Source organism: Chamaea fasciata, unplaced genomic scaffold (genome assembly GCF_029207755.1).
Source record: "Chamaea fasciata isolate MVZ Bird 193981 ecotype frontalis unplaced genomic scaffold, bChaFas1.0.hap1 SCAF_7, whole genome shotgun sequence".
NCBI lineage: Eukaryota > Metazoa > Chordata > Aves > Passeriformes > Sylviidae > Chamaea > Chamaea fasciata.
This window is the reverse complement of record NW_027094092.1, coordinates 25,189,239-25,209,511: the sequence shown is the minus strand read 5'-3', so window position 1 is coordinate 25,209,511 and position 20,273 is coordinate 25,189,239. Positions and strand designations below refer to the sequence as shown.

The 20,273-nt window shown below is 37.5% G+C and overlaps 1 protein-coding gene across 2 annotated transcripts in view; it reads left to right on the top strand.

The window, feature by feature from the left end:
• The window catches only part of INO80 (INO80 complex ATPase subunit), a 64,927-nt gene that overhangs the window by 12,092 nt on the left and 32,562 nt on the right, over positions 1 to 20,273 (top strand). For both annotated transcript variants that reach the window (XM_066188061.1, XM_066188060.1), the window contains exons 6-24: positions 1,061 to 1,181; positions 2,403 to 2,617; positions 3,410 to 3,463; positions 4,872 to 5,075; positions 6,357 to 6,552; positions 6,745 to 6,812; positions 7,130 to 7,339; positions 7,927 to 8,007; positions 9,160 to 9,255; positions 11,843 to 11,902; positions 12,486 to 12,628; positions 13,712 to 13,796; positions 14,294 to 14,411; positions 14,788 to 14,873; positions 15,826 to 15,993; positions 16,447 to 16,580; positions 17,377 to 17,444; positions 18,562 to 18,655; positions 19,783 to 19,960. In XM_066188061.1, coding sequence (XP_066044158.1) covers positions 1,061 to 1,181; positions 2,403 to 2,617; positions 3,410 to 3,463; positions 4,872 to 5,075; positions 6,357 to 6,552; positions 6,745 to 6,812; positions 7,130 to 7,339; positions 7,927 to 8,007; positions 9,160 to 9,255; positions 11,843 to 11,902; positions 12,486 to 12,628; positions 13,712 to 13,796; positions 14,294 to 14,411; positions 14,788 to 14,873; positions 15,826 to 15,993; positions 16,447 to 16,580; positions 17,377 to 17,444; positions 18,562 to 18,655; positions 19,783 to 19,960 — 2,379 coding nt within the window. The remainder of the gene's footprint in view (positions 1 to 1,060; positions 1,182 to 2,402; positions 2,618 to 3,409; positions 3,464 to 4,871; positions 5,076 to 6,356; positions 6,553 to 6,744; positions 6,813 to 7,129; positions 7,340 to 7,926; positions 8,008 to 9,159; positions 9,256 to 11,842; positions 11,903 to 12,485; positions 12,629 to 13,711; positions 13,797 to 14,293; positions 14,412 to 14,787; positions 14,874 to 15,825; positions 15,994 to 16,446; positions 16,581 to 17,376; positions 17,445 to 18,561; positions 18,656 to 19,782; positions 19,961 to 20,273) is intronic.

Here is a 20,273-nt window from a genome sequence, read left to right as displayed (position 1 = left end):
GCAGTAGAAAGTCTTAGATGAAGGAGGTTACCCTATTCTGTTATCAGAGAATGTGTTGGAAGTTAAAATTTGTCTTCCTGTTTTATATTCTTTTTGAATTCCTCCAAAAGATTGAAGAAATATTTTCCCAGACAGGTCTTTGCCTCTCTCTACTTCTTTCCTTTGTTTACTTGTGAAACTCTGAACCAATACTGTGTTAGCTTCTTGAAATATTGCATAGCTACAAAAATAGTTATATACCACATTTTTACACAGGTCATAATTTTGTCAGATTTTACACAAGTACTTCTTTCCAGACTAGTAAAAAATAATACCAGTGAAAGTAAGCAGTGAGTGTCAGATCAGTAGTACACAGTTATGGGGGGAGGGGAACATATATCAGAAAAATTTGTTAATGCTCATGATCTCACTTTTCAAAAATCTTCCATTAACTTAAAAGTATGCTTGGGTTTTAAATAGTTAATTTCTGAGTGGTGCTGCCTTTAATTTGCCCATTTATGTGTAACCTGTGTGGAGTTCTTCAGTACTTTATTTGAATAATGCTGGGAATATACTGGCATTTTTCATCATTCAGGGGAAAAAGTGCTGAGGCAGCTATATTTTTACTTGACAATCTGAGTGTTCAAGTTGTTTGTCCTTTTGGAAATCTTCTAATTGCCTTTTCTTTAAACCTGTCCTTTTACATCCTTTGGAATGTTAAAGTAAAACATCTGTGTAATTTGGGAGTGCAAGCAAAACAAATATTAGGTCCATAATTGGACCTCTTCATGTAATGTGTTGTCTTGCTGGGCAGCACCTGTATGGAAAAGACAGAGCAGTATGTTTTGAAAGTGCAACCTTCACGTCCTGCTCTTCCCTCTTCCTTAACCAGGTGGGCTCAGTTCCCAGTGCAGAACTTGGAGGCCACCCCTGGGAACAGTGGTTTCACTTTAGACACTCTCTGATAATTGATAACAAATGCAAAATATGGAGGAGTGCACGCTTCCTGGTCTCTTGTTTATGTTCAGGATCTGAGCTTGTTTAGGGCTGTCTGTATTACCTGCTTACTCTCACCCTTCAGTTGCAGCAGTACCAGTACTACAGTGCGGGGCTGCTCTCTACCTACGACCCCTACTACGAGCAGCAGCGACACCTGCTAGGGCCCAAGAAAAAGAAGTTTAAAGAAGAGAAAAAAATAAAAGGTAAAATCACTAACCTTATGCTTTTAAAAGGCTGCTGTGGTTTAACTTCTTTCCTGTGTTGTATTTTTGACTAAACATAAATGTTCAAAACTTGTGGGTTTTGCAGAGAAATACCAAGTTCTGAGAAAAAAAATGTTGTCAGAAAATATTGTGCGTTATCATCTGGCTTCTAGAAAGCTAGGGTGGAAAAAGAGTGTGTGACTGGAGAGTTCATGGCTTAAGACATTCTTTATGGACCTTATTCAGTGGTTTGGAATCCATAAACATTGTTTCATGTCATGATCCATTTACTCAAGAGCATTTTGAAAACATGATAGGTCCTTGAAAAGTGTAAGAACTTACCCAGCTGTAGTTATTCCTGAATATGTAGTTTTAGTGATCAGGAAGTTAGAGGGAGTGAGAGAAAATAGAGGGAACTCAGAGTTGATGTTTGATGTCAGTTAGAATTGAATTATATCTCTGACATAACAGCTGGAGTTTCTGATATGCACATTTGCCAGGAAGTACAGTTTCCTTTCTTCTTTGGCCTGGCAGTAGTTGTAAGTCTGTAAGGAAGCAGAGAAGGCTATGAACTGTCCGAGTAAGGTGAACTCTTAGTGTAAGTACTTAAGTTTGAGCTGTGTTTTAAAGGGGTTATTTCTGGCTGTCTTCCTTCCTTTTTGAAAGTTCCTTTAACTATGGTGTTTTTTTCCTTCACTAGTCCTGCGGCATCCATAATTTTGCATACTCACAGTGTACATTTTTAATATCTGATACCAGTATCAGTTTCCTCTGAAAGCTGATATGACATGACAACATGCCAATCTCTTTCAGTGCAATCTTCTCTTTGCTGAGAAGTTTGCTTTGAGACTTACTGTACCAAATGATAATGTTGCCACCTTTAAATGTTTTGCCTTTACTTATCTTTAAGTAGAATTTTGCTGCAAAGCAGGAAACATTGCACCAGGTTCTAGACATTTTAACTCTCAAGGCATGTTTCCCTGGGTGGAAATAATTGCATTTCGCCTCTCTATTAAACAGGAAAATCTTTTCCATTATCAAGTAAGGAGGAGATATCTAATGGTATAAATTAGTTGTACCAGAATTGGCAAACATGGATAAGTTTGACTTTTTTGTTGGTTCCACATATAAATTGACTAGGAGAATTTACTCAGGAAAGGTGCCTGAATAAATGTGCCTCAAAAATAGAAATGTATTTTTATGACTGTTGTTGCCATGCAGGCAAGTTGAAAAAAGTAAAGAAAAAGAGGAGACGGGATGAAGAACTCTCTTCAGAGGAGTCACCACGACGTCACCATCACCAGACCAAAGTTTTTGCCAAGTTTTCCCACGACACACCACCACCCGGGTCCAAGAAAAAGCATTTGTCTATTGAGCAACTCAATGCACGTCGGCGGAAAGTGTGGCTTAGCATTGTTAAGAAGGAGTTGCCAAAGGTGAGCTTGGCTAATGGCAGTAGATCAGTGATGGTAGAAGAAAGTGAAATAGAAAATTAACTTAGTGGGGACTTGACACTTAGAAAAACAGAGTAAAGTGAGACCTGATTTTTCTGGTGGTCATTAATGACCCAACTGGAATTCTGTAATCCGTAAGCAACGTGTAGTTGAGATATCACCAGTGGTACCTAAATGGATCATGCCGTGTTTTGCCAGGGCTATTCTTCACTGTTGGTAGTTTTCTGAATTGGTCAGAGTGGACATTAGAACCTGCTTTTTGAAGTTCCCAGTTAACAGGCTTTGAATTCTAGGAAGTTACAACAAGTCATGACCGTATCATCCTTTATGAACTTAAAAGCCAAACAAAGGATATGAGCAATGAGAGAGACCATATTTTTTATAAAGATTAATGTTGATCGTGTGCAGAACATTATATCTACATAAATTCTTAACATCTTTGGAAACAGTGGAAAATGTTGTTTGCTTTAGTGGTAAAAATGGAATAGGAGAACCCTGCTTTGCAACAGTAATTAAAGAAACAGTTGTGAAAAAGGAGGTGTTTTGTATGCTTCCTTCAGGATTTGGAATATGTCTATGTATGCCTTCAGTAATTTAAGGATGAAAGGCTGTTTTAGTCAAAATGAAGAGTACTTACAGTACTTTTTCTCAGTTATACAGTAGTGTGCATAACTGAAGTTGGCACATGTACCTGCTGAAGGCTAGACAGTGATTTTTTAAAATACTGTGAAGCCATTACCCTTTCACTAATTTAAAGGTTGTGTTCTTTTACAGGCATACAAACAGAAAGCTTCAGCCCGTAACCTCTTCCTAACCAACAGCAAAAAGGTAGGTGGTTTAGTTTCATGCTGTTCCTCCTACTGGATGTAATAAGCAAACTGTAACCTCTTTATGTTTCTTCTGTTTCTTAACAATACTGATTATGTTAGCAGGACAGTATAGGAGAAAGCACAGTATATAATTAGTTGTGATATATAAGGCTTTTCATTTTTTAGTTGTGTCATTTTGTTTCATAAGCAACAGATGAAACAAGCAACATGAGCTCCTTTCATGAGATCTTTCTGGCTTTTGAAAGATTTAGTTTGTACATTTTAAATTTATTGATCTAGTGGCTTTGGTACACTTCGACTTTTGAGTTGCCCATCTATCCACTACTTAAAACTTACTGGTTTTAAGCATTCTGGTTGAAATCAAAGGGGGTCTTGGAATATGAAATGCTTTAATTTAGATAAATATGTAGAGGACCTGAGTTTAAAAATAGAGCAGTTTTCAGCTAAGTGATTGCAAAAGCAATCCGTCTTCTCTTCAATCTTCTCTGAGAATCAGCATTGTTTCTACCTAGAGAACATCACTTACAAACACTGGGTAACTGCTTTCTGGGAAGTTTTCAAGGGTTATGCTCAAGTGTCTGATTCATTAATATGGCCAGTGATGAAATGATAACCAAGTACATGACTGAGAAGAGAAGGTGATGTAGAAAATTTCCTGTTCTGCATATACATTATCGAGAAAGGGAGCATTTTCTATGTAAGGGATGCAGAAAATTGGACTTGCTCGTATGTTTAAGAAACTGGGCAACTAGGATTTACATTTTTTAAAGTTTCACTCTTTTTTTTTGCCTTCATTTTGTTCTATCATTTGAAATCTGTATGTTAGAATTGTTGATGTGCAAATTTTAGTGGAAGAAAAGACCATCACAAACAAAAAACCCCAGCAATTTTTATCGTTATTACAATGACATAAAATTATTTCTACTAGAAAAAAAAAAATTACATTTTCTTATGCTTCATGAAATAGTAGCAAAGCTGTAGAATGCTTACTCACTTTTCTGTGTATTAATGTGAACAGGATTGTGTTCCACCAATCATGCTATTGCAGTATTCTTAATTATATTCTTACTGAAAAATAAGAAAATAACCTCAGAAAAGTGTCAAGAAATAGGTGAGTCAGAGCTGTAGGCAAGCCTTGAATTTTGTTGTTCTGAGTCCCTTTCAAGGACCTATCCCTCAGATCAGTCTTCTAAGTATTATGCCATGCTGAAACTGTCTTCAAGATTTTGTCTTGTGCACCATCTCAGAATTTTTTTGGAAGATTGCATCATCTCATGCCATTTCAGAAGCATTGCTGCTGAGTGAAGTATCAGACTTGGTTATAATGAAATCTGATATTGTTTATTGCTGACTTTCTTTACAATCTGCCCATTTTACCACTTTTCCTAAACCTCCTTTCCCTCTAGCTTGCCCACCAGTGCATGAGGGAGGTACGCAGAGCTGCTCTCCAAGCGCAGAAAAACTGTAAGGAAACTCTACCACGAGCACGTCGTCTCACCAAGGAGATGCTTCTCTATTGGAAAAAGTATGAAAAGGTGGAAAAGGAGCATCGGAAACGAGCTGAGAAGGAGGCTCTGGAGCAACGCAAGCTGGATGAGGAGATGAGAGAGGTACAGCAGAATCACAGATTGCTGATACTTAATATGCTGAGGAGTCACAGAAGTGACTGGATAATTTGAGTGTCTAAATCCAAGCCTTGAAATTCAGTTCTTTGTTCTGTTTCAGTGCTATTCCACATGTTTCTTCTGCTCTCTTATTTTTCTTTACATAATTATTCTAATGTTAACACAAGGTGATTAAAAAGAAACCCTTCAAACTACATAAATTCTTTATAATTGAGTGAAATAGAGGAAGGAATTAGAGAAGCAGTGCATGTCTCACGGACATACACAGCTCAGTTGGTAAGGGCCAATGGTTTGTGGTGGTTTGTACATCTTTCTGGGTCCAGAAGGGAAGACACTTTTATTGACATTGAATTTTTTTCCTGTCCTTTTTTTCCCCTGCTGTAAACTCCTACTGTAATTTATGTATGGGGCCCAGATTTTTTTTGTGCTTGCTTTTCTGTTGGCCAACTAGCAACTTCCTGGACTCCATTACAGAGTAAAAGGGATTGAATTTGAGAAGGTTTCCTTGCAAAAGCTCTCTAGTGAATCTCTGGTTTTTACTTCAGGTGTGTACACCTCATATGAGGAAAGATTGAATCTTTAGAATGCTTATATTCAGTTTTATGCTTAAATTATGCTTGTATTTTTTTGCGTTCCTCTCTTTCTTGTAAATTCATAAGGATTTTATGAAGTTTTCTGCTCACTTAGGTTAATAGGCAGTTTTTTACTGTTGTATTTTTTTTGCCAGAGCCAAAGGGTGAACACAGCTTCTGCAAGGTCTTGCTGAATGCTGAGTAGTGATAATATCTCAGCTGTATTACCTACTGATGTATTTCTTGCGTACTATCATAATTCCCTCTGCTAATAAGTAACAGAATGTGGGAGTGAGGTTGCCGTGGGAGCATTTCTTAATTGCTGAGTTCTTTTACTATAGACCACTAAAGTTGTGCTATTTTTTGTTGATATTTTAATTTTTCGGTATAAACAAAACTTTTAAACTTTCTTGTATTAGATTATGGTGAGTTTTGTCATGATTACTGAATTTAAAAAAACTTCATTTACAACAATTTTATATTTTAATATATATATTTATGGAGTTGGTCAGTGTTCTTATGTGCAACTAATAATGTAGCACTTAGCAAAATGATGTGCTTGACATAATCTAGATAGATTAGTTGTTGATACATTATTAGATTAATTTTTTTTTTGTTTAATTATATTTTTAACATTGAACTCTTGGCCTGTTTCTTTTTCTCCTTCTGTGTTTGGTAAATGCTCTTCTCTTAGGCTAAGAGACAGCAGCGCAAACTTAACTTCCTGATCACACAAACTGAATTATATGCCCATTTTATGAGTCGTAAACGAGATATTGGACACGATGGGATACAGGAGGAAATCCTGCGTAAACTGGAAGACAGCTCTACCCAAAGGCAGATTGATATTGGTGGAGGAGTAGTAGTCAACATAACCCAAGAAGATTATGGTAAGTGATTCATCTACAGTCCTTTCCTTGCAGTCTTTTGAAATTTACTGTACTCCCTATGTTATCGTACAAACTTAACAATTTGAAGCACAGCATCCTTCTCTGCAAGAGGACTGCTTCAATTATTGGAATTTATCTGTGTGTTTGGATGGTTACTGCTGCAGAACTCTAACACGGGTATGGTATTTTCAGATAGCAACTATTACAAGGCGCAAGCTCTGAAGAATGCTGAGGATGCTTACCAGATTCATCAAGCCCGGGTATGTATTTTTGGGATCCTTGAAGTAGAAGGGCAAGCAAAGTAATTGGCAGAGGCCACAGTACCAGGATTTTCATAGCAGCCAAGTCAAATAGGTTAATCTGGGGGCCAGATTTGATTTTAATTCCATTGACACATTTTGTGCTAAACAAGTAGAAAACCAGAGTATAAGGATTTGGGCTATAGGAACAGGGTCATTTTCTCTTTGTTTTTGACGAGTATCATGTCTTAGTGTGAATTATAAAGGCTTGTACGCTATAGTTTCTTGGTAAGTTAATATTCTCACCACCTTATGCATTCCCTCCTATTCCTGTTCAGACCAGATCATTTGATGAAGATGCGAAGGAGAGCCGGGCAGCTGCTCTACGGGCTGCTAACAAGTCTGGTACTGGCTTTGGAGAGAGCTACAGTTTAGCAAACCCATCTATCCGAGCAGGAGAAGATATTCCACAGCCTACCATTTTCAATGGAAAACTGAAAGGTTATCAACTGAAAGGCATGAATTGGCTGGCCAACCTATATGAGCAGGTATATTAGTACATCATGCAGATTTTTGTAACTTCTGGGATTATTTTAAGTTATTAGAGTAAAGTTGGCCAAAAGAATCTACTGTTTTTAAAAATAGACTATAGTTGATCTTTAATGTATTTGGAAGAAGAAAAAATATTAGGTAGGCCATGTACTAGTGTTCTCGATTATTTGGATGTAACAGCTTTGAATGTGGCATTCAGTTCAGTACTCTTTGCATGGTTTATACAACTGTTTATCACTTAGATCATGCATGGAGGAGACCTTTCCTGCTTGGAGTTGCATACTGTTTCAGGCTTGGGTCAGCTGAAAAACTGCAGGCAGTCTTGTCCGTGTCAGTGTGCCCAGGTCACAATGGGATCATGAAGTGCAAAGAGGCTTAGGGGAAAAATTAGACTGAGAGATCAATGAAGTAGAGTTGAGATCAGTTACCTCTCAGGAGCAGATGTAAGAGATAATAAAGTTTCAGACTGTTAGAGTTGTTACAGTGGGGCTGTTCCCACTCAATTCAGTAGCAACTGTTCTTCCAGTTCCTTGTAGATTAAAAAGTAGTAAAGCAAAGGTGTTAATTTATGGATCTTTTTCAGGGCATCAATGGAATCCTGGCAGATGAAATGGGTCTGGGTAAAACAGTACAAAGTATTGCTCTTCTTGCACATCTGGCTGAGGTAGGTGGATTATAGCTTGTTCCTGGGTAGTACGCTTGATGGAAGATGCATACTTCTCACATACTGGAAATTAATTTTGGATTATAAAGCTTAAATGCCTAAAAGGTATTTTATACATTGTTTTCAAGTGGAACCATTGAAATAGTTAAAAATATGTATGTCAATTTTTATTTATATAGGGTTTTCATTTATTCACAGAATAATATTTTCTCACTTGCACTGAATGTAAAAGCCTCAGGAGAGAACAAATTGTATACTTGGTGGCTCACTGAGTTTTAGGGATCAAAGTGCTTAAATTGTGAGCTTTGTGGCAATTGGCAATCATTTCCATATTCTCCATATTCTAGTGGGGTTTTTTAGGAAGCATAGTGATTCTTCTGTGCCAGGGCAGACAAACAAAACAGAATAAGCAACCGGAGTTTACTTCTTAATGCAGAAATAGATATATTTATTTCAAAAAATGAAGGTCTTGATTACAATCTAGTCACTTGTCCTAAACAGAAGATATCAATGAAGTGATACTAGAAGCAAAATTAGCTGCACTAGTGACCAAGTGACAGTTGTGTGCATTTCTTTATGTTACTGGTACTGTTGGGCAAAATACTGTAAAGGTGTGCAGAGCTGAAGGTTCTTGAGCTCATCTGTATGGAAGGAATAACAAGGTAAGTTTGTCTTCCTGTGGCACTGCACCTTGAGGTTTTTGGAAGGTTAAATAGGGCTTTACTCTTCTGCCCCTTCCTTAGGAAGTCCAGCTTGTAACTGCTAATATATTAATGGATCAACTCAGTTATTCACCAGAGAGTACTATGATTGGTGATGTGGCAGAGCAAAGATTTCAATGGCACCTGAAGTTCTTTTCCTTATCAGAATGACTGGAGCTGTTTGTAACATGAAGGTGGCAACTCTCTGAAACAAAGGAGTTTGTTCTGGGAAAAGCTTTGCTGTTATGAAATACGTTTTAGTTAAACATTAGACCTTCTCTGATTGATTTTGTATCACTGTGCTGTGCTGGGAGAGTTTTGCTATGTTGCATACAGTTCCCTCTCATGTAGCCATTGTCATTTAGTGGATGTAAAGCCATATTGAACCATCTCCATATTACTTCCCTTCAATTATTTTTTTTAAATTTAATTTTTTATGTGTGTTTTCCAGAGAGAGAACATCTGGGGACCCTTTTTAATAATTTCACCTGCCTCTACTCTGAACAACTGGCACCAGGAGTTTGCCAGATTTGTACCTAAATTTAAGGTAATAAGCATGTCCAAGGAAGTTCTTTCTGACTTCTCGAGAGCAAACCATTTTGTTCTCCTGAATTCTGTATAACATCTGGGTGCTTACTGACCTTGGAATATGAAACTCTGTAATGAGCCTGTTCCTGGTATTTTTTTCCATCATTCTGTTTTTTCCTGGAGTGTTTAGTTATCTAGGACTTAAAAATATTCTTACTTTAATCACGTGACTTTCATTTTGCATCAGCCTTAAGACACCTTCTCAGTAAGGAACTGTAGCAGGTCAGCAACTGGACATATAATTTTAACGGGCCTGGCAGCAGAACCAAGAATTACGTAACAAGTTTTATATAATGTCTTTAGGGTTAAAACTGTGTTTTTAGTCATTCATATGAATTTGAGTCAGATAAAGATTGTTTGTGAATAAACGCTAAACAGATAAGTGGGAAGCAAAATGCAGTTATTACAGAAAAATAGGAGAACCATGGACATACAATTAATAATCAAGAAAAAGGAGAGAAGTGAAGCACAAATAGATAACAAAAAGATTGGAAGAAAACAGATAGAGTTCTTCAGGTATATTGTGAATGTGAAAACACAGTAAATAGTAATAGTAAATTAGAAAGCAGGGACCTATCAGTTACTGAAAAACAAGCTGCTTACTTGTCCTGTAGTGGAAAATATTGGGGTGTTGCAAAAGAAAATTTGAAAAGAAATTGTACTGCTAAAATAGTAAAGATTTCCAAATTCAGAATAGACAAAAGTGTCAGAAGGTTGCAGTTACATCTGCAAAGAGGAACAGATCATAGTTAAAGTATTTAGGTTGTTAACATAGTAACCTTTGATATGAAGAAGTCTTGATTGGTTTTTTTTGAAACATCAGACTTTCTTTTTACAGAAAACAGTAGAAGATGCCTAGTTATGGCTAACCAGTATAACAGTAACATCAGGCTAATTGTTTGAATGTCTTGGCTACTTAAAAAAGTGCAAGGAAAAAACTTTGAATGTATTACTCTAAGTTATACTTGATTTTTTGATCTGGGGCAGGGCAAAATTAAAGGACTTAGCTTTTACCAGATAGCTTGCTTCGGAGATCCCTGATGGGACTGTATGTAGGTTGTAGTGTTGTGTAGTTTAAAGTATCTGTGTGAGGAGAAGTTGTGCTAGAGCACAGTTCAATACTGGATTATTCAAATGACTTGTATTCTGGAATAACTTTGCTTTATCAAGCCTTAAAGCAACTAATGAAGAAATACAAACACTTGTGTTATTGAGGAGGTACTCAAAAGGGAAAAAAACCCCAAGACAACCTAAAAGTAATCCATTCATGTCTTTTCATAGCCCAGAATAATAGGGACTCTTGATTAGAAAACTTGAGAGCTGTCAGCCATTGTATCTGCTTTCTCTCACTTCCTTTGATCAGTTCATTGTATAGAATAAGCAAGAAACTGTTTATGCTTTTTCCTTCTTAGGAATGAAATACAGCAAATGTTTGAAAAATGCAGTCAGGATACTTGGGAAAACATAGTTTTCTCTTCTTTGACTTAGACCCCAAACTGTTTATATCATTGTATAGCTATTCTTTGGCATGCTGATCTTAATGCATGCTGATGTTTACCTCATCCATGAAACAAAACATATTTTAAAAAGAAGTTTTCTAAACTTACTGTCACGTGTTTACAACTTCAGTCAATCTTTTTCAAGCAGTTTTGTTTCTGCCTCTAATCATACAGAAGTGTGCAGTCAGTTCTGCTTGTAGTAAACCACAGTGAATTTATGTCAATGGCAGAATGTGTAAACTAAAAGACAGATCACTTTTCGATCAGCCTGGTTGTTTTACAAGTATCCTTATTTCAGAATGATAGGAAGAGTATTCAGTTAAAGGCTTTTGGAATCTATCAGTAGAAGTTGTAAGACTTTTCACCACCTCAGAGAGCAGCATTTTTCCTCCCTCCCAGACCTCCCAGTCTTGGCTGACTGTAAGTCCTTCCACCAGGCAGGAGAGGGCAGTACAATATTATTAACCAGTGACAGAAGTCAGTGCTCTGCAAAGGTCTGAGTAGTAGGACCCATGCAATTTTGAACTGTAGATATAGTTCAAAAGATTTCTCTGGCCGTAGTGCTTGCTTTTAAAATTCTTGTATTAAATATATCCAGGCCAGAATTTTTAACTTCATCTCAGGTTTTGGGGGTCAGTTCCAAAATAGAAAACCAGCAGGACTATGAGGGTTGTTAAACAGGCAACAAGCGCTCTAGTCCTCTAGGTTTAACTATAAGAGTTGAGTGCAGACCTCTTTCTGCCATAAGCAAAGTATCATTTTTAATTTTTAGAATAACCTGACTAGAAGGTTTGTGCTAAATGCTAATGGGTGTTTTTAGATTCTTAACATTCTTTGATCAGGCTAAGTTGCTTGATACCTTTTCCTGGAATGCTCTTTTTCGGTGTGTTTTTGAATGCTTTCTGATTTTTCTCAGTACTAAAAAAGATAATTTCCCTTTTTCTTGTTTTGGAGAAGGAGGTATGTCATTTTGTAGACTACAGACTGTAATTCCAGAGCTGATATCATTATTTGAAAATAATGTCTATTTTTATTTTACTGTTTCAGGTGCTACCTTACTGGGGAAATCCCCATGATAGAAAGGTGATCAGAAAGTTCTGGAGTCAGGTAATGCCAGCATGAATGTGTGCTTTGACTGTCTTTCTTTGTGCAGAGTAAACCAGAAACTATTGCTACCAAACTAAACTAATGTGTGGATGCAGAGTTTCTTCATTCCTGTAGTAGCATTTTCATTAAGATGATGAGGTGGAAGACTTCTCTTGTGCTAAAGAGCAATACCATACAGGGCAATTAAATGCAGTGTGGAGTTCAGATGAAGAACTAGAGCTCTGTAAATAAAGCGGGAAGTTTTAATGTCAAGGACTATTTATTCTGTTTGAGTAACTTAACTCAGGATGCCCCAATCCAGAATCCCTGCTGTTCTGTCAAGATTGTTCCTTTTTTAACAATAGCAATTTGTAGGGTTCAGCACCCAGGTCTTGTCTTACACATTGTGAAGTGTCTGAAATTGTTCAAGGGCTGAAGTCCAGGTCTACCAATTGAGTAACTGTGATATAATTAATTTTAAAAGTCAGCTGAAGAAAATGTAACAGTAATGAGAAGATTATGGAACCGAAGTCTGAAATTACAGTGAACTCTTGACAATGTCTTTACATTATGTGGACATTTGTTTCTCCTTTTGCGGTTATAGAAGACACTATATACTCAGGATGCTCCTTTCCACGTGGTAATTACCAGCTACCAGCTGGTAGTGCAGGATGTGAAGTATTTCCAGCGAGTGAAGTGGCAGTATATGGTGCTGGATGAAGCACAAGCACTCAAGAGTAGTTCCAGGTAATAAACTAACTGGAAGCAAACTCTTTTCTGTGGATCAGGCTGTAGGAGAAATATCAAAAAAGCATCAAGAGAACATAAATTGATAGAAGTTAAAATTGATACCCATAACACCCCTTTAAGCATTTAGCCTAGTTAAATATCTACATAACTTTCTGAACTAGGTTGATCCAGTATGTTTTTTGCATTTAGATTTTCCAAATACGTAAAGTGTAATTAAAAGGTAGCTCTGGAGCAGAAATTTGTATGGAGCACAGGACAGTTAAACAAAACAGTGTGAAATGTTGTTCACTTTCCTTCCTGACTACTCACTGAATTCTGCCTGGTGAATGGTCTGTAGTCATTAGCTTATATTGCTTATATTGGCTCCATTAAGTGCATTATTTTGATTCCTTATTCAGTGGCACTTGCAGACGAGAATGAAGGTCAGAACCCCGTGAGTACTGTTGACTGCAGTAAAGCACAATCTGTGTCATGAGACTCTATGCCAGAAAATTTTCTGGCTTGTTTTTTTTTTTTTTTTTTTTTAAGTAATGGATTTGTCTGTCTTTATTTCTGTAATTGCTTTCCCATAACCTTTGTCCAAGTTGCCACTGTACACAGTAAGTTGAGGACTGCTTTATATACAGGCTCATTCTGACCAACGTTTGTCTAGAGCATTCTTGGGAAACCACCCCTCTAAGAGGATTTTCCTGTATAGCTCAGCACTCCTGCCACAGTAGCCTATACACTTCCTCTTGTAAAGTCTGAATAATACATGACATTCTGATTCCAAGTACCTGTTTCTTTTGGAAAGTTAATTATTCTGATAATGAGATTTTATTAGTAAGCATTTGTTTTAAAAATGAGTAAAAAAGATACTTAGAAAAATAAAATAAATTACACTTTCTTTTTTTAATTGGAAAAAGGCTGCTTTTTCCTGTAGTTGTCTTTTGAAGGACTGGGGAACAGCTGCAATAGTTTTGTCCAGTGACTTCCAAAGATCATTTGGGAAACTCGAAGCAATTGGCTTTAAAATACCTTATGTTTCACATCATTCTACAGTTTTCTCTAGAAATTATTTTTCTTGCTTTTATTCACCAGTGTTCGTTGGAAGATCCTACTACAGTTCCAGTGTCGAAACAGATTGTTGTTGACTGGGACCCCAATCCAGAACACGATGGCTGAGGTATTTAGGAGCTCACAAGAGTGGATTTTCTTTATAACAAGGATACATACTAAATACATGTGAACAGTTGAGAAACCTGTTGTATTTGTGTGACTGTGAAATTGTGCTTGTAGCAAACCGCTGGCAAACAAATGTGGATCAGCCCTGGGAGGGAGAAATATGGATACTTGCCACACATTCGAATAAAAGTAAAACTAAAGATATTTGAAGTAATACTTAGATTACAGGATGAAATCTAATTTTAGTGACTTTTCCTTTTGTTGGCTGAAGTAATGCTGTGTTTTTCACTGCTTTCTAAAGGGGTTTTGTTAAGCTGATGTTTGTGGCCTTTTGGGGGGATGCAGGAAGAAAATGCAGCTGGGGTTTTGTTTAATTTTGCCATGCCTCATGATCTAGTAAAGTGATTTTGCTTATAAAGAGCTGCAAGATTTTGGGATCCCAAATTACCTTGTCCACAGTAGGATGACTTTTGCTAATCTGGTGTTTTCTCCTTTTAGCTGTGGGCCCTGCTGCATTTTATCATGCCAACACTGTTTGATTCCCATGAAGAGTTCAATGAGTGGTTTTCTAAGGACATAGAGAGCCATGCAGAGAACAAATCGGCTATTGATGAGAGTGAGTGCAGTGTGTAACTGCTGTAATTTTTATATGAATAATCTGTTGCCTTTTCGAACTAAAAATGGCTAAACTTTCTATGAGATGTGACATCTAAAGCAGAGGGTGAATAATGGGATTGGAACATTATTGGATTGTTGTTGATAGTTTATGTTAAAGTTTCTGTTTGACTGTAATATATTATGTATGAGTAGAAGAGCAGTGTAGCATGGCACTCATTTTAAAAAAGAAAAATCAACAGAGAAATATCAACTCTGTGCTGTAAGAATTCACATGGGGGGAAACAGCTGAGTAGTAATGGACTTAATCTATCATAAAACACCATAGAATTTTCTTCCTTGGTGAAATAATTGTTCTTTCTTTCCCTTTATTTCAGACCAGCTATCTCGCTTGCACATGATCCTGAAGCCTTTCATGTTGAGAAGAATCAAGAAGGATGTGGAAAATGAACTGTCAGATAAGGTGAGAAAAAGTAATTCTCTAGAATGAGTATTACAGCTGTATTGTCGTAGCTTTGTTCTCCGCTCTGGTTTTTGTAAACTTTTGTCAGTCTGCATACCTGAAATTTGACTGTAGACTTCTCTTGGACCTTCACTTTCTTGCACCACATCCCAGCAATGTCATCAGATGTGAATGTAACTGAAGAGCCTCTAATTTACAAACTTTTTTTCTTGGGAAAGCGTTTTGTTATCAGTTAAAAATGAGATATCTTTAGTCTTGTTTAAGTTGACAGAAGTATCCCTAATGGCAGTGAAGGAGATTGATACAGCAATGACTGGGTGATAAACGTTTCCAGTTGCCTTTGTGAAGGATTTGGTAGGGGTTTAGGATTTTTGGTTTTTTGCTGGCCTGTACAGAGAAAAACATAGTGGCAACGTCATGCTCTTCTCTCTTGCTAGTCTGTTAATTTCACATGGATGTTTGCAATACTAGATGATCTTGTGGTCAGCAGTCCCCAGGTTTTGGCACCATTGGCTGAGCGACATCTGGTTTGTTCTCATGTGCTTATTAGGTTCAGTAGACTTCCCACAGACACTGTTGTGCGATGCACCCATCGCTGTTGTGGGCTCCTGACACTCCTTATTGTGGCTCTAAGTGGGGAACTGTAGAATTGAAGTCAGATTTTAAACTGATCAGTTGCAGGTGTGATGTCAGCTTCTTAAGCATATGTCTGTTTACTTAGCTGTGTTCACATACTTTTCAAGGTCTGTCTCCTACATCATTACTTCTTCTTAAACACGTATATCAGTTAAGTCATTTCCAGGTTAGATCCTGAAATGCAGATCTGAATGCAACTGCCTATAAATGTTTTTTTTGAGAATACCTGAAGGTGTGTTTCAGCTTTATGTACACTGATGTCATCATCCTTCATTTTAGAGGTAGAAATGGCTAAATCTTCATTATCATTTTTCAGATTGAAATTCTTATGTACTGCCAGCAGACAAGTCGACAGAAGCTCTTGTACCAAGCTCTGAAAAACAAAATCTCTATTGATGACCTCCTGCAGTCATCAATGGGCACTACTCAGCAAGCACAGACCACCACTAGTAGTCTCATGAATCTAGTCATGCAGTTTAGGAAGGTAAGGCTATTTTAAATGATAATTTTTGAAAAGTATGATCATTCATTAGCACAGAACTAAAATATGGTTTCTAGAAAACACCATATTAAAAAAAATCTGCCACTGGCAAGCAGGTCTGCATGCAGTTCAGTTGTGTTTCGGATGCAGTGAGCATGATGTTGGGTGAAGAAGAGCTTTAGCCATATGATGCATGCATCTGCTAACTGGTTTAGTTACAAACATTGGTTTGGTTGAAGAAAACCATTCACTTGGGAAGAAGAGGCAATAGCTGTCATGTGAATAGCAAAAAATATTATGCCGTATTCAAATTGGAGCAGATACACTAAAATAACCATGCAATATTAAGCAGTGCTAAAGTTTTAGTGGTCATTGCTCATGATTGATTTGGGATGTAGATGCTGCATCGGACTAAGTTAATTCCTCCCAGGTTTTGACATGCTCTCTGTCTTACAGGTGTGCAATCACCCAGAGCTGTTTGAGCGACAAGAAACTTGGTCTCCATTTCACATCTCCCTAAAGCCATACCAGATTTCCAAGTTCATTTATCGTCACGGACAGATCAGGGTCTTCAACCACTCACGGGACAGGCAAGCCTATTCCACTTCCTATCCAGTTTAGCATCTTTAGTGTTACTACTTACACTTACTTTATTTTTGTAAGTGCTAATTAGCTCCCTTACCTGGTGTACTTAAATGACGTTGGCTGAGCAGTCCATTTCCTTTTAGTCATTCAGCTGTTGAACATCTGATATAGGTGCTCCTTCTTGGGGGAATCCTAATCACAGAGTATCCCTTTTGATTGAGTAAGAAAGTCAGGAAAGGGAATTTAGAGTTGTTGATGATGTGTAGTAGAATGAAGCTTGAGAAGATTCTTAAAACAGAAAAAACCCGACCTGATTTCCCTTCAGTGAGATTTTACATTCAAGGAAGCTATCAGTGTCTGTTGCAACACGGTGTAACATGAGCATCTCCTAGTACCTTGACAGCTTTTAATGCTCACCTTGGATGAGGAGAATCTGCCCAAGTGCAGTTTGCTATTTTCTCCAACCATGGCAATTCTTGATGAATTTTGCCTGCATTCAGTTAGGAGAAGTGCTGAGGGAAGAGAAGAGAGAGCGGTATGTGAAGACAAGATCAGTTTTTCTAAACACATAATGCAGTTCCACAACAATGGTGCGTCTCAGTGTCAAATTAGCAGCAGTGCTTGTAGACTGACGACGCTTTCCTTCTACTGCTGTGCAACTCCAGATATTCAGAGCTGTAAAATTCTTACAATGAAGAAGTGAATGGCTACTCTGTATCTTCTGCTGATTGTGTGAATGAACGTGTTATGTGTTAAGACCTTCTTAGTGATGTTGTTTGGTTTTGTTCTTTTCATTTTCAGGTGGTTACGGGTTTTACTTTCGCCATTTGCACCAGACCACATCCAGCAGTCTCTCTTCCACAGGAAGGGTAGGTTTAGAGTCTCGGGAAGCAAGTTGGATTTTAATATGTCTTCTTCAGGGGGAAGGACTGAGAGGCCAGATTAATTAGTTCTGAGATAATCTGATCAGAACTTCCTAGAATTTTGCTAGTGTTTGTACATACATTTCATTTGCTTAGAGAGGAAAGGATGGAAAGTAGCTGGAAGAATTTGTGGATAACTTGTCATTTACTTACTGCTTAAGCCTATTGCAGTTAATTCAATCTGTCTTGTTTTAACTTGCTTCAAGAGATTAGTGCTGCCTTTTTAGTCTGACATGAATCTGTAACAGATTCAGTTCTAAGAAATCTTGGATTCATTTCAGTACATTCTGTGTTGTATCTTAAACTGCCAACTTTCTTTCAACCAGAAGCTAGATGATATGCAAGTGACCCAGAATCTGTCAATGAGCAAAAAACCCAGAAAAGCTGCTGATCTTGACAGATACAATTTGTTATAGATGATTGAATATTTTTCCTACAAGAGCTAATTAGATCACTCAGCTACTGGGATGGGAAAATCTTCAGAATTATAAGGCAGGAGAGATACTGGGTGCATTACTGTGCTGAAATCTGGTAAATCTGTTAGCATGGACCTCTTCAGGTGGTGTTGAGGCTATGCAATGCACATGGGTGGGCCTGCAGGGCTTTTCTCTACCAATATCTGCATCTCCTTCTAACCCATTTGACTTCCTGGGTGAGAGAGAGCATGTGAGACGGGCATCCTGAGGTTTGCATATTCTAGTCAGCTGTCTGGAAGGTATTTGTTCAAATTTGCAAATATGCACAATGCCTATTGATTCTTAATAAGTGTAACAAATGTCCTTACGGGCTGCCCTTGGGCCTGGAATGTATTTCTCTTTTCTGGTAAGTGCCCATCTCTTGCCACAGTGGAAAATGAACTGGAATGTAGAGTCAGGCAGCAGAGATTCAACTTGAATTTTCAGTATTTCTAAAAGATCTAGGTTAAATTAGGATGTCCTGTTTACTCACTTAGATTTTTCATGTGTCATAGAATGTGTATCCTGAATTGATGAAATAAATTTAGTTTTCAGCTATGAGTGTCTGTGAAATGTGTTGGCCTAACCTCAGTATTTCTGTGACCTAGGCATCAATGAAGAAAGCTGTTTTTCTTTCCTCCGGTTTATTGATGTCTCTCCAGCAGAAATGGCAAACCTTATGAATCAGGGACATTTAGCCAGGTGAGGACAACACTTTTTTTCCTTCTTTTAGTAATTACAGGAAAAGTACAGATTACGTCAGTCGTTCCTCTCTAAACCTGCATTTTCTATGCTTCCTAATATTATAATTTCTTTATCATTATCTAATACGAGAACAACTTCTAGAGTGTTCCTCCAGGTATGGGGCACCATTATGCGACACAATTTTTATGCCCCTATCACAAAAACCCTGTGTTACAAAGAATTGACATTGTAAATACACAAGATGGTCAAAGGGCAAAAGAAGAGTTTGCTTAGGGTCACGCTGCTGATTGCTGGTGTTATCAAGCACAAAATCCAGACTTTGGAAGGCCAGTTCAGTGCAATTCTTACCAGTTGCACTTGAGCATAGGTTTTGAACACACGTGGAATAAGCTTACGCTGTGGTAGTTGCTCTTCAGCCATGAGCCGTATTGCCTACTTTCCATATGTCTTGTTTTTAATGTGGAATGGAATTCTGAGCTGTAGGGTTATAACTGTGAATTTATAGCATCAACTGTATTGTCTTGAAAGGAGAAGTGATCCTTTAAGTTATAGTGTTCTCTGTAAAGGACTCTGAGTCAAGTTAATAGTGGCTGTAAGAAAGTTGAGACTAAAAGTAAGTCTTAATTAATAATTAGAGGTGTTCTGCTTTAGGGCTTTGTAAGTAATACTATTTTTTTGTTCTGGATATTTTGAATTACTGGTTATTACGCGCTTCAGTAACATAATTTGTATTCCTCTTGATGTGTCTCAGTGGTGTTTATGATAAATTCTGCATTCGTTACACAGGTTGTTATGAATAATTTATATGTAGAGTAATTTACAGAGAAGTCAGGGCAATTTTACATAGTAGTGGCTAACTGGGGCTTGACTGTTTTAGATTGAGTGCTTCAAAGTATATCCTGATTTAGTCACTTAGATTCAGTTAAGCCACCCTAGAAAAAGTTGAAGTAAGAATAATTTGAAGATGTCTAGCAGAAATTATTTTCTCTAAGGTAGGATGCTGTAAGCCTGATATTCTGAAAAAAAACCAAAACATTTCAGTCTAATAGAATTACGCTGTAAATATATTCAAGCCTTTCTTTCACAAAGCAGTGAATAAATGCATCTCCTGTGTTTTGTTTCAGATGGTTAGCTCTTTTCCTGTCTCTGAAAGCATCCTACAGGCTCCATCACATGCGCTCCTGGATGGAGACTGAAGAGGACAAAGAGCAGGGGTCATGTTTTCTGAGGAACAGGGATTTCTTGCTTGATGTAAATTTCCCACTCTCTTTCCCTAACTTGCACAGCTGCACTTTGCTGCAGGTAAGCAAAATTTCTGTGATCTGGAGCCAGTAGCAAGTCCTCATGAGTGAGAAATGGTGAAAACCATTCTGTCCTTATAAAACAAGGAAAATAAACTTGGAAATGGGATGATGATACTGTCTGCTTTTTTAGATACAGTTAAGAGACTTTAGAGTGCTGAACAGAAAAATAGTCAAACCCTATCTCCTTCCCATGTGGCATTGCTTTCAAAACTTGCTATAATGAATAAATCAGTTGATTTAGAAGACTTCAAATTATTACTGGAGCACCAAAAGTAGATACAGGAGCAACAGAACTAAACTCATGATTTGTC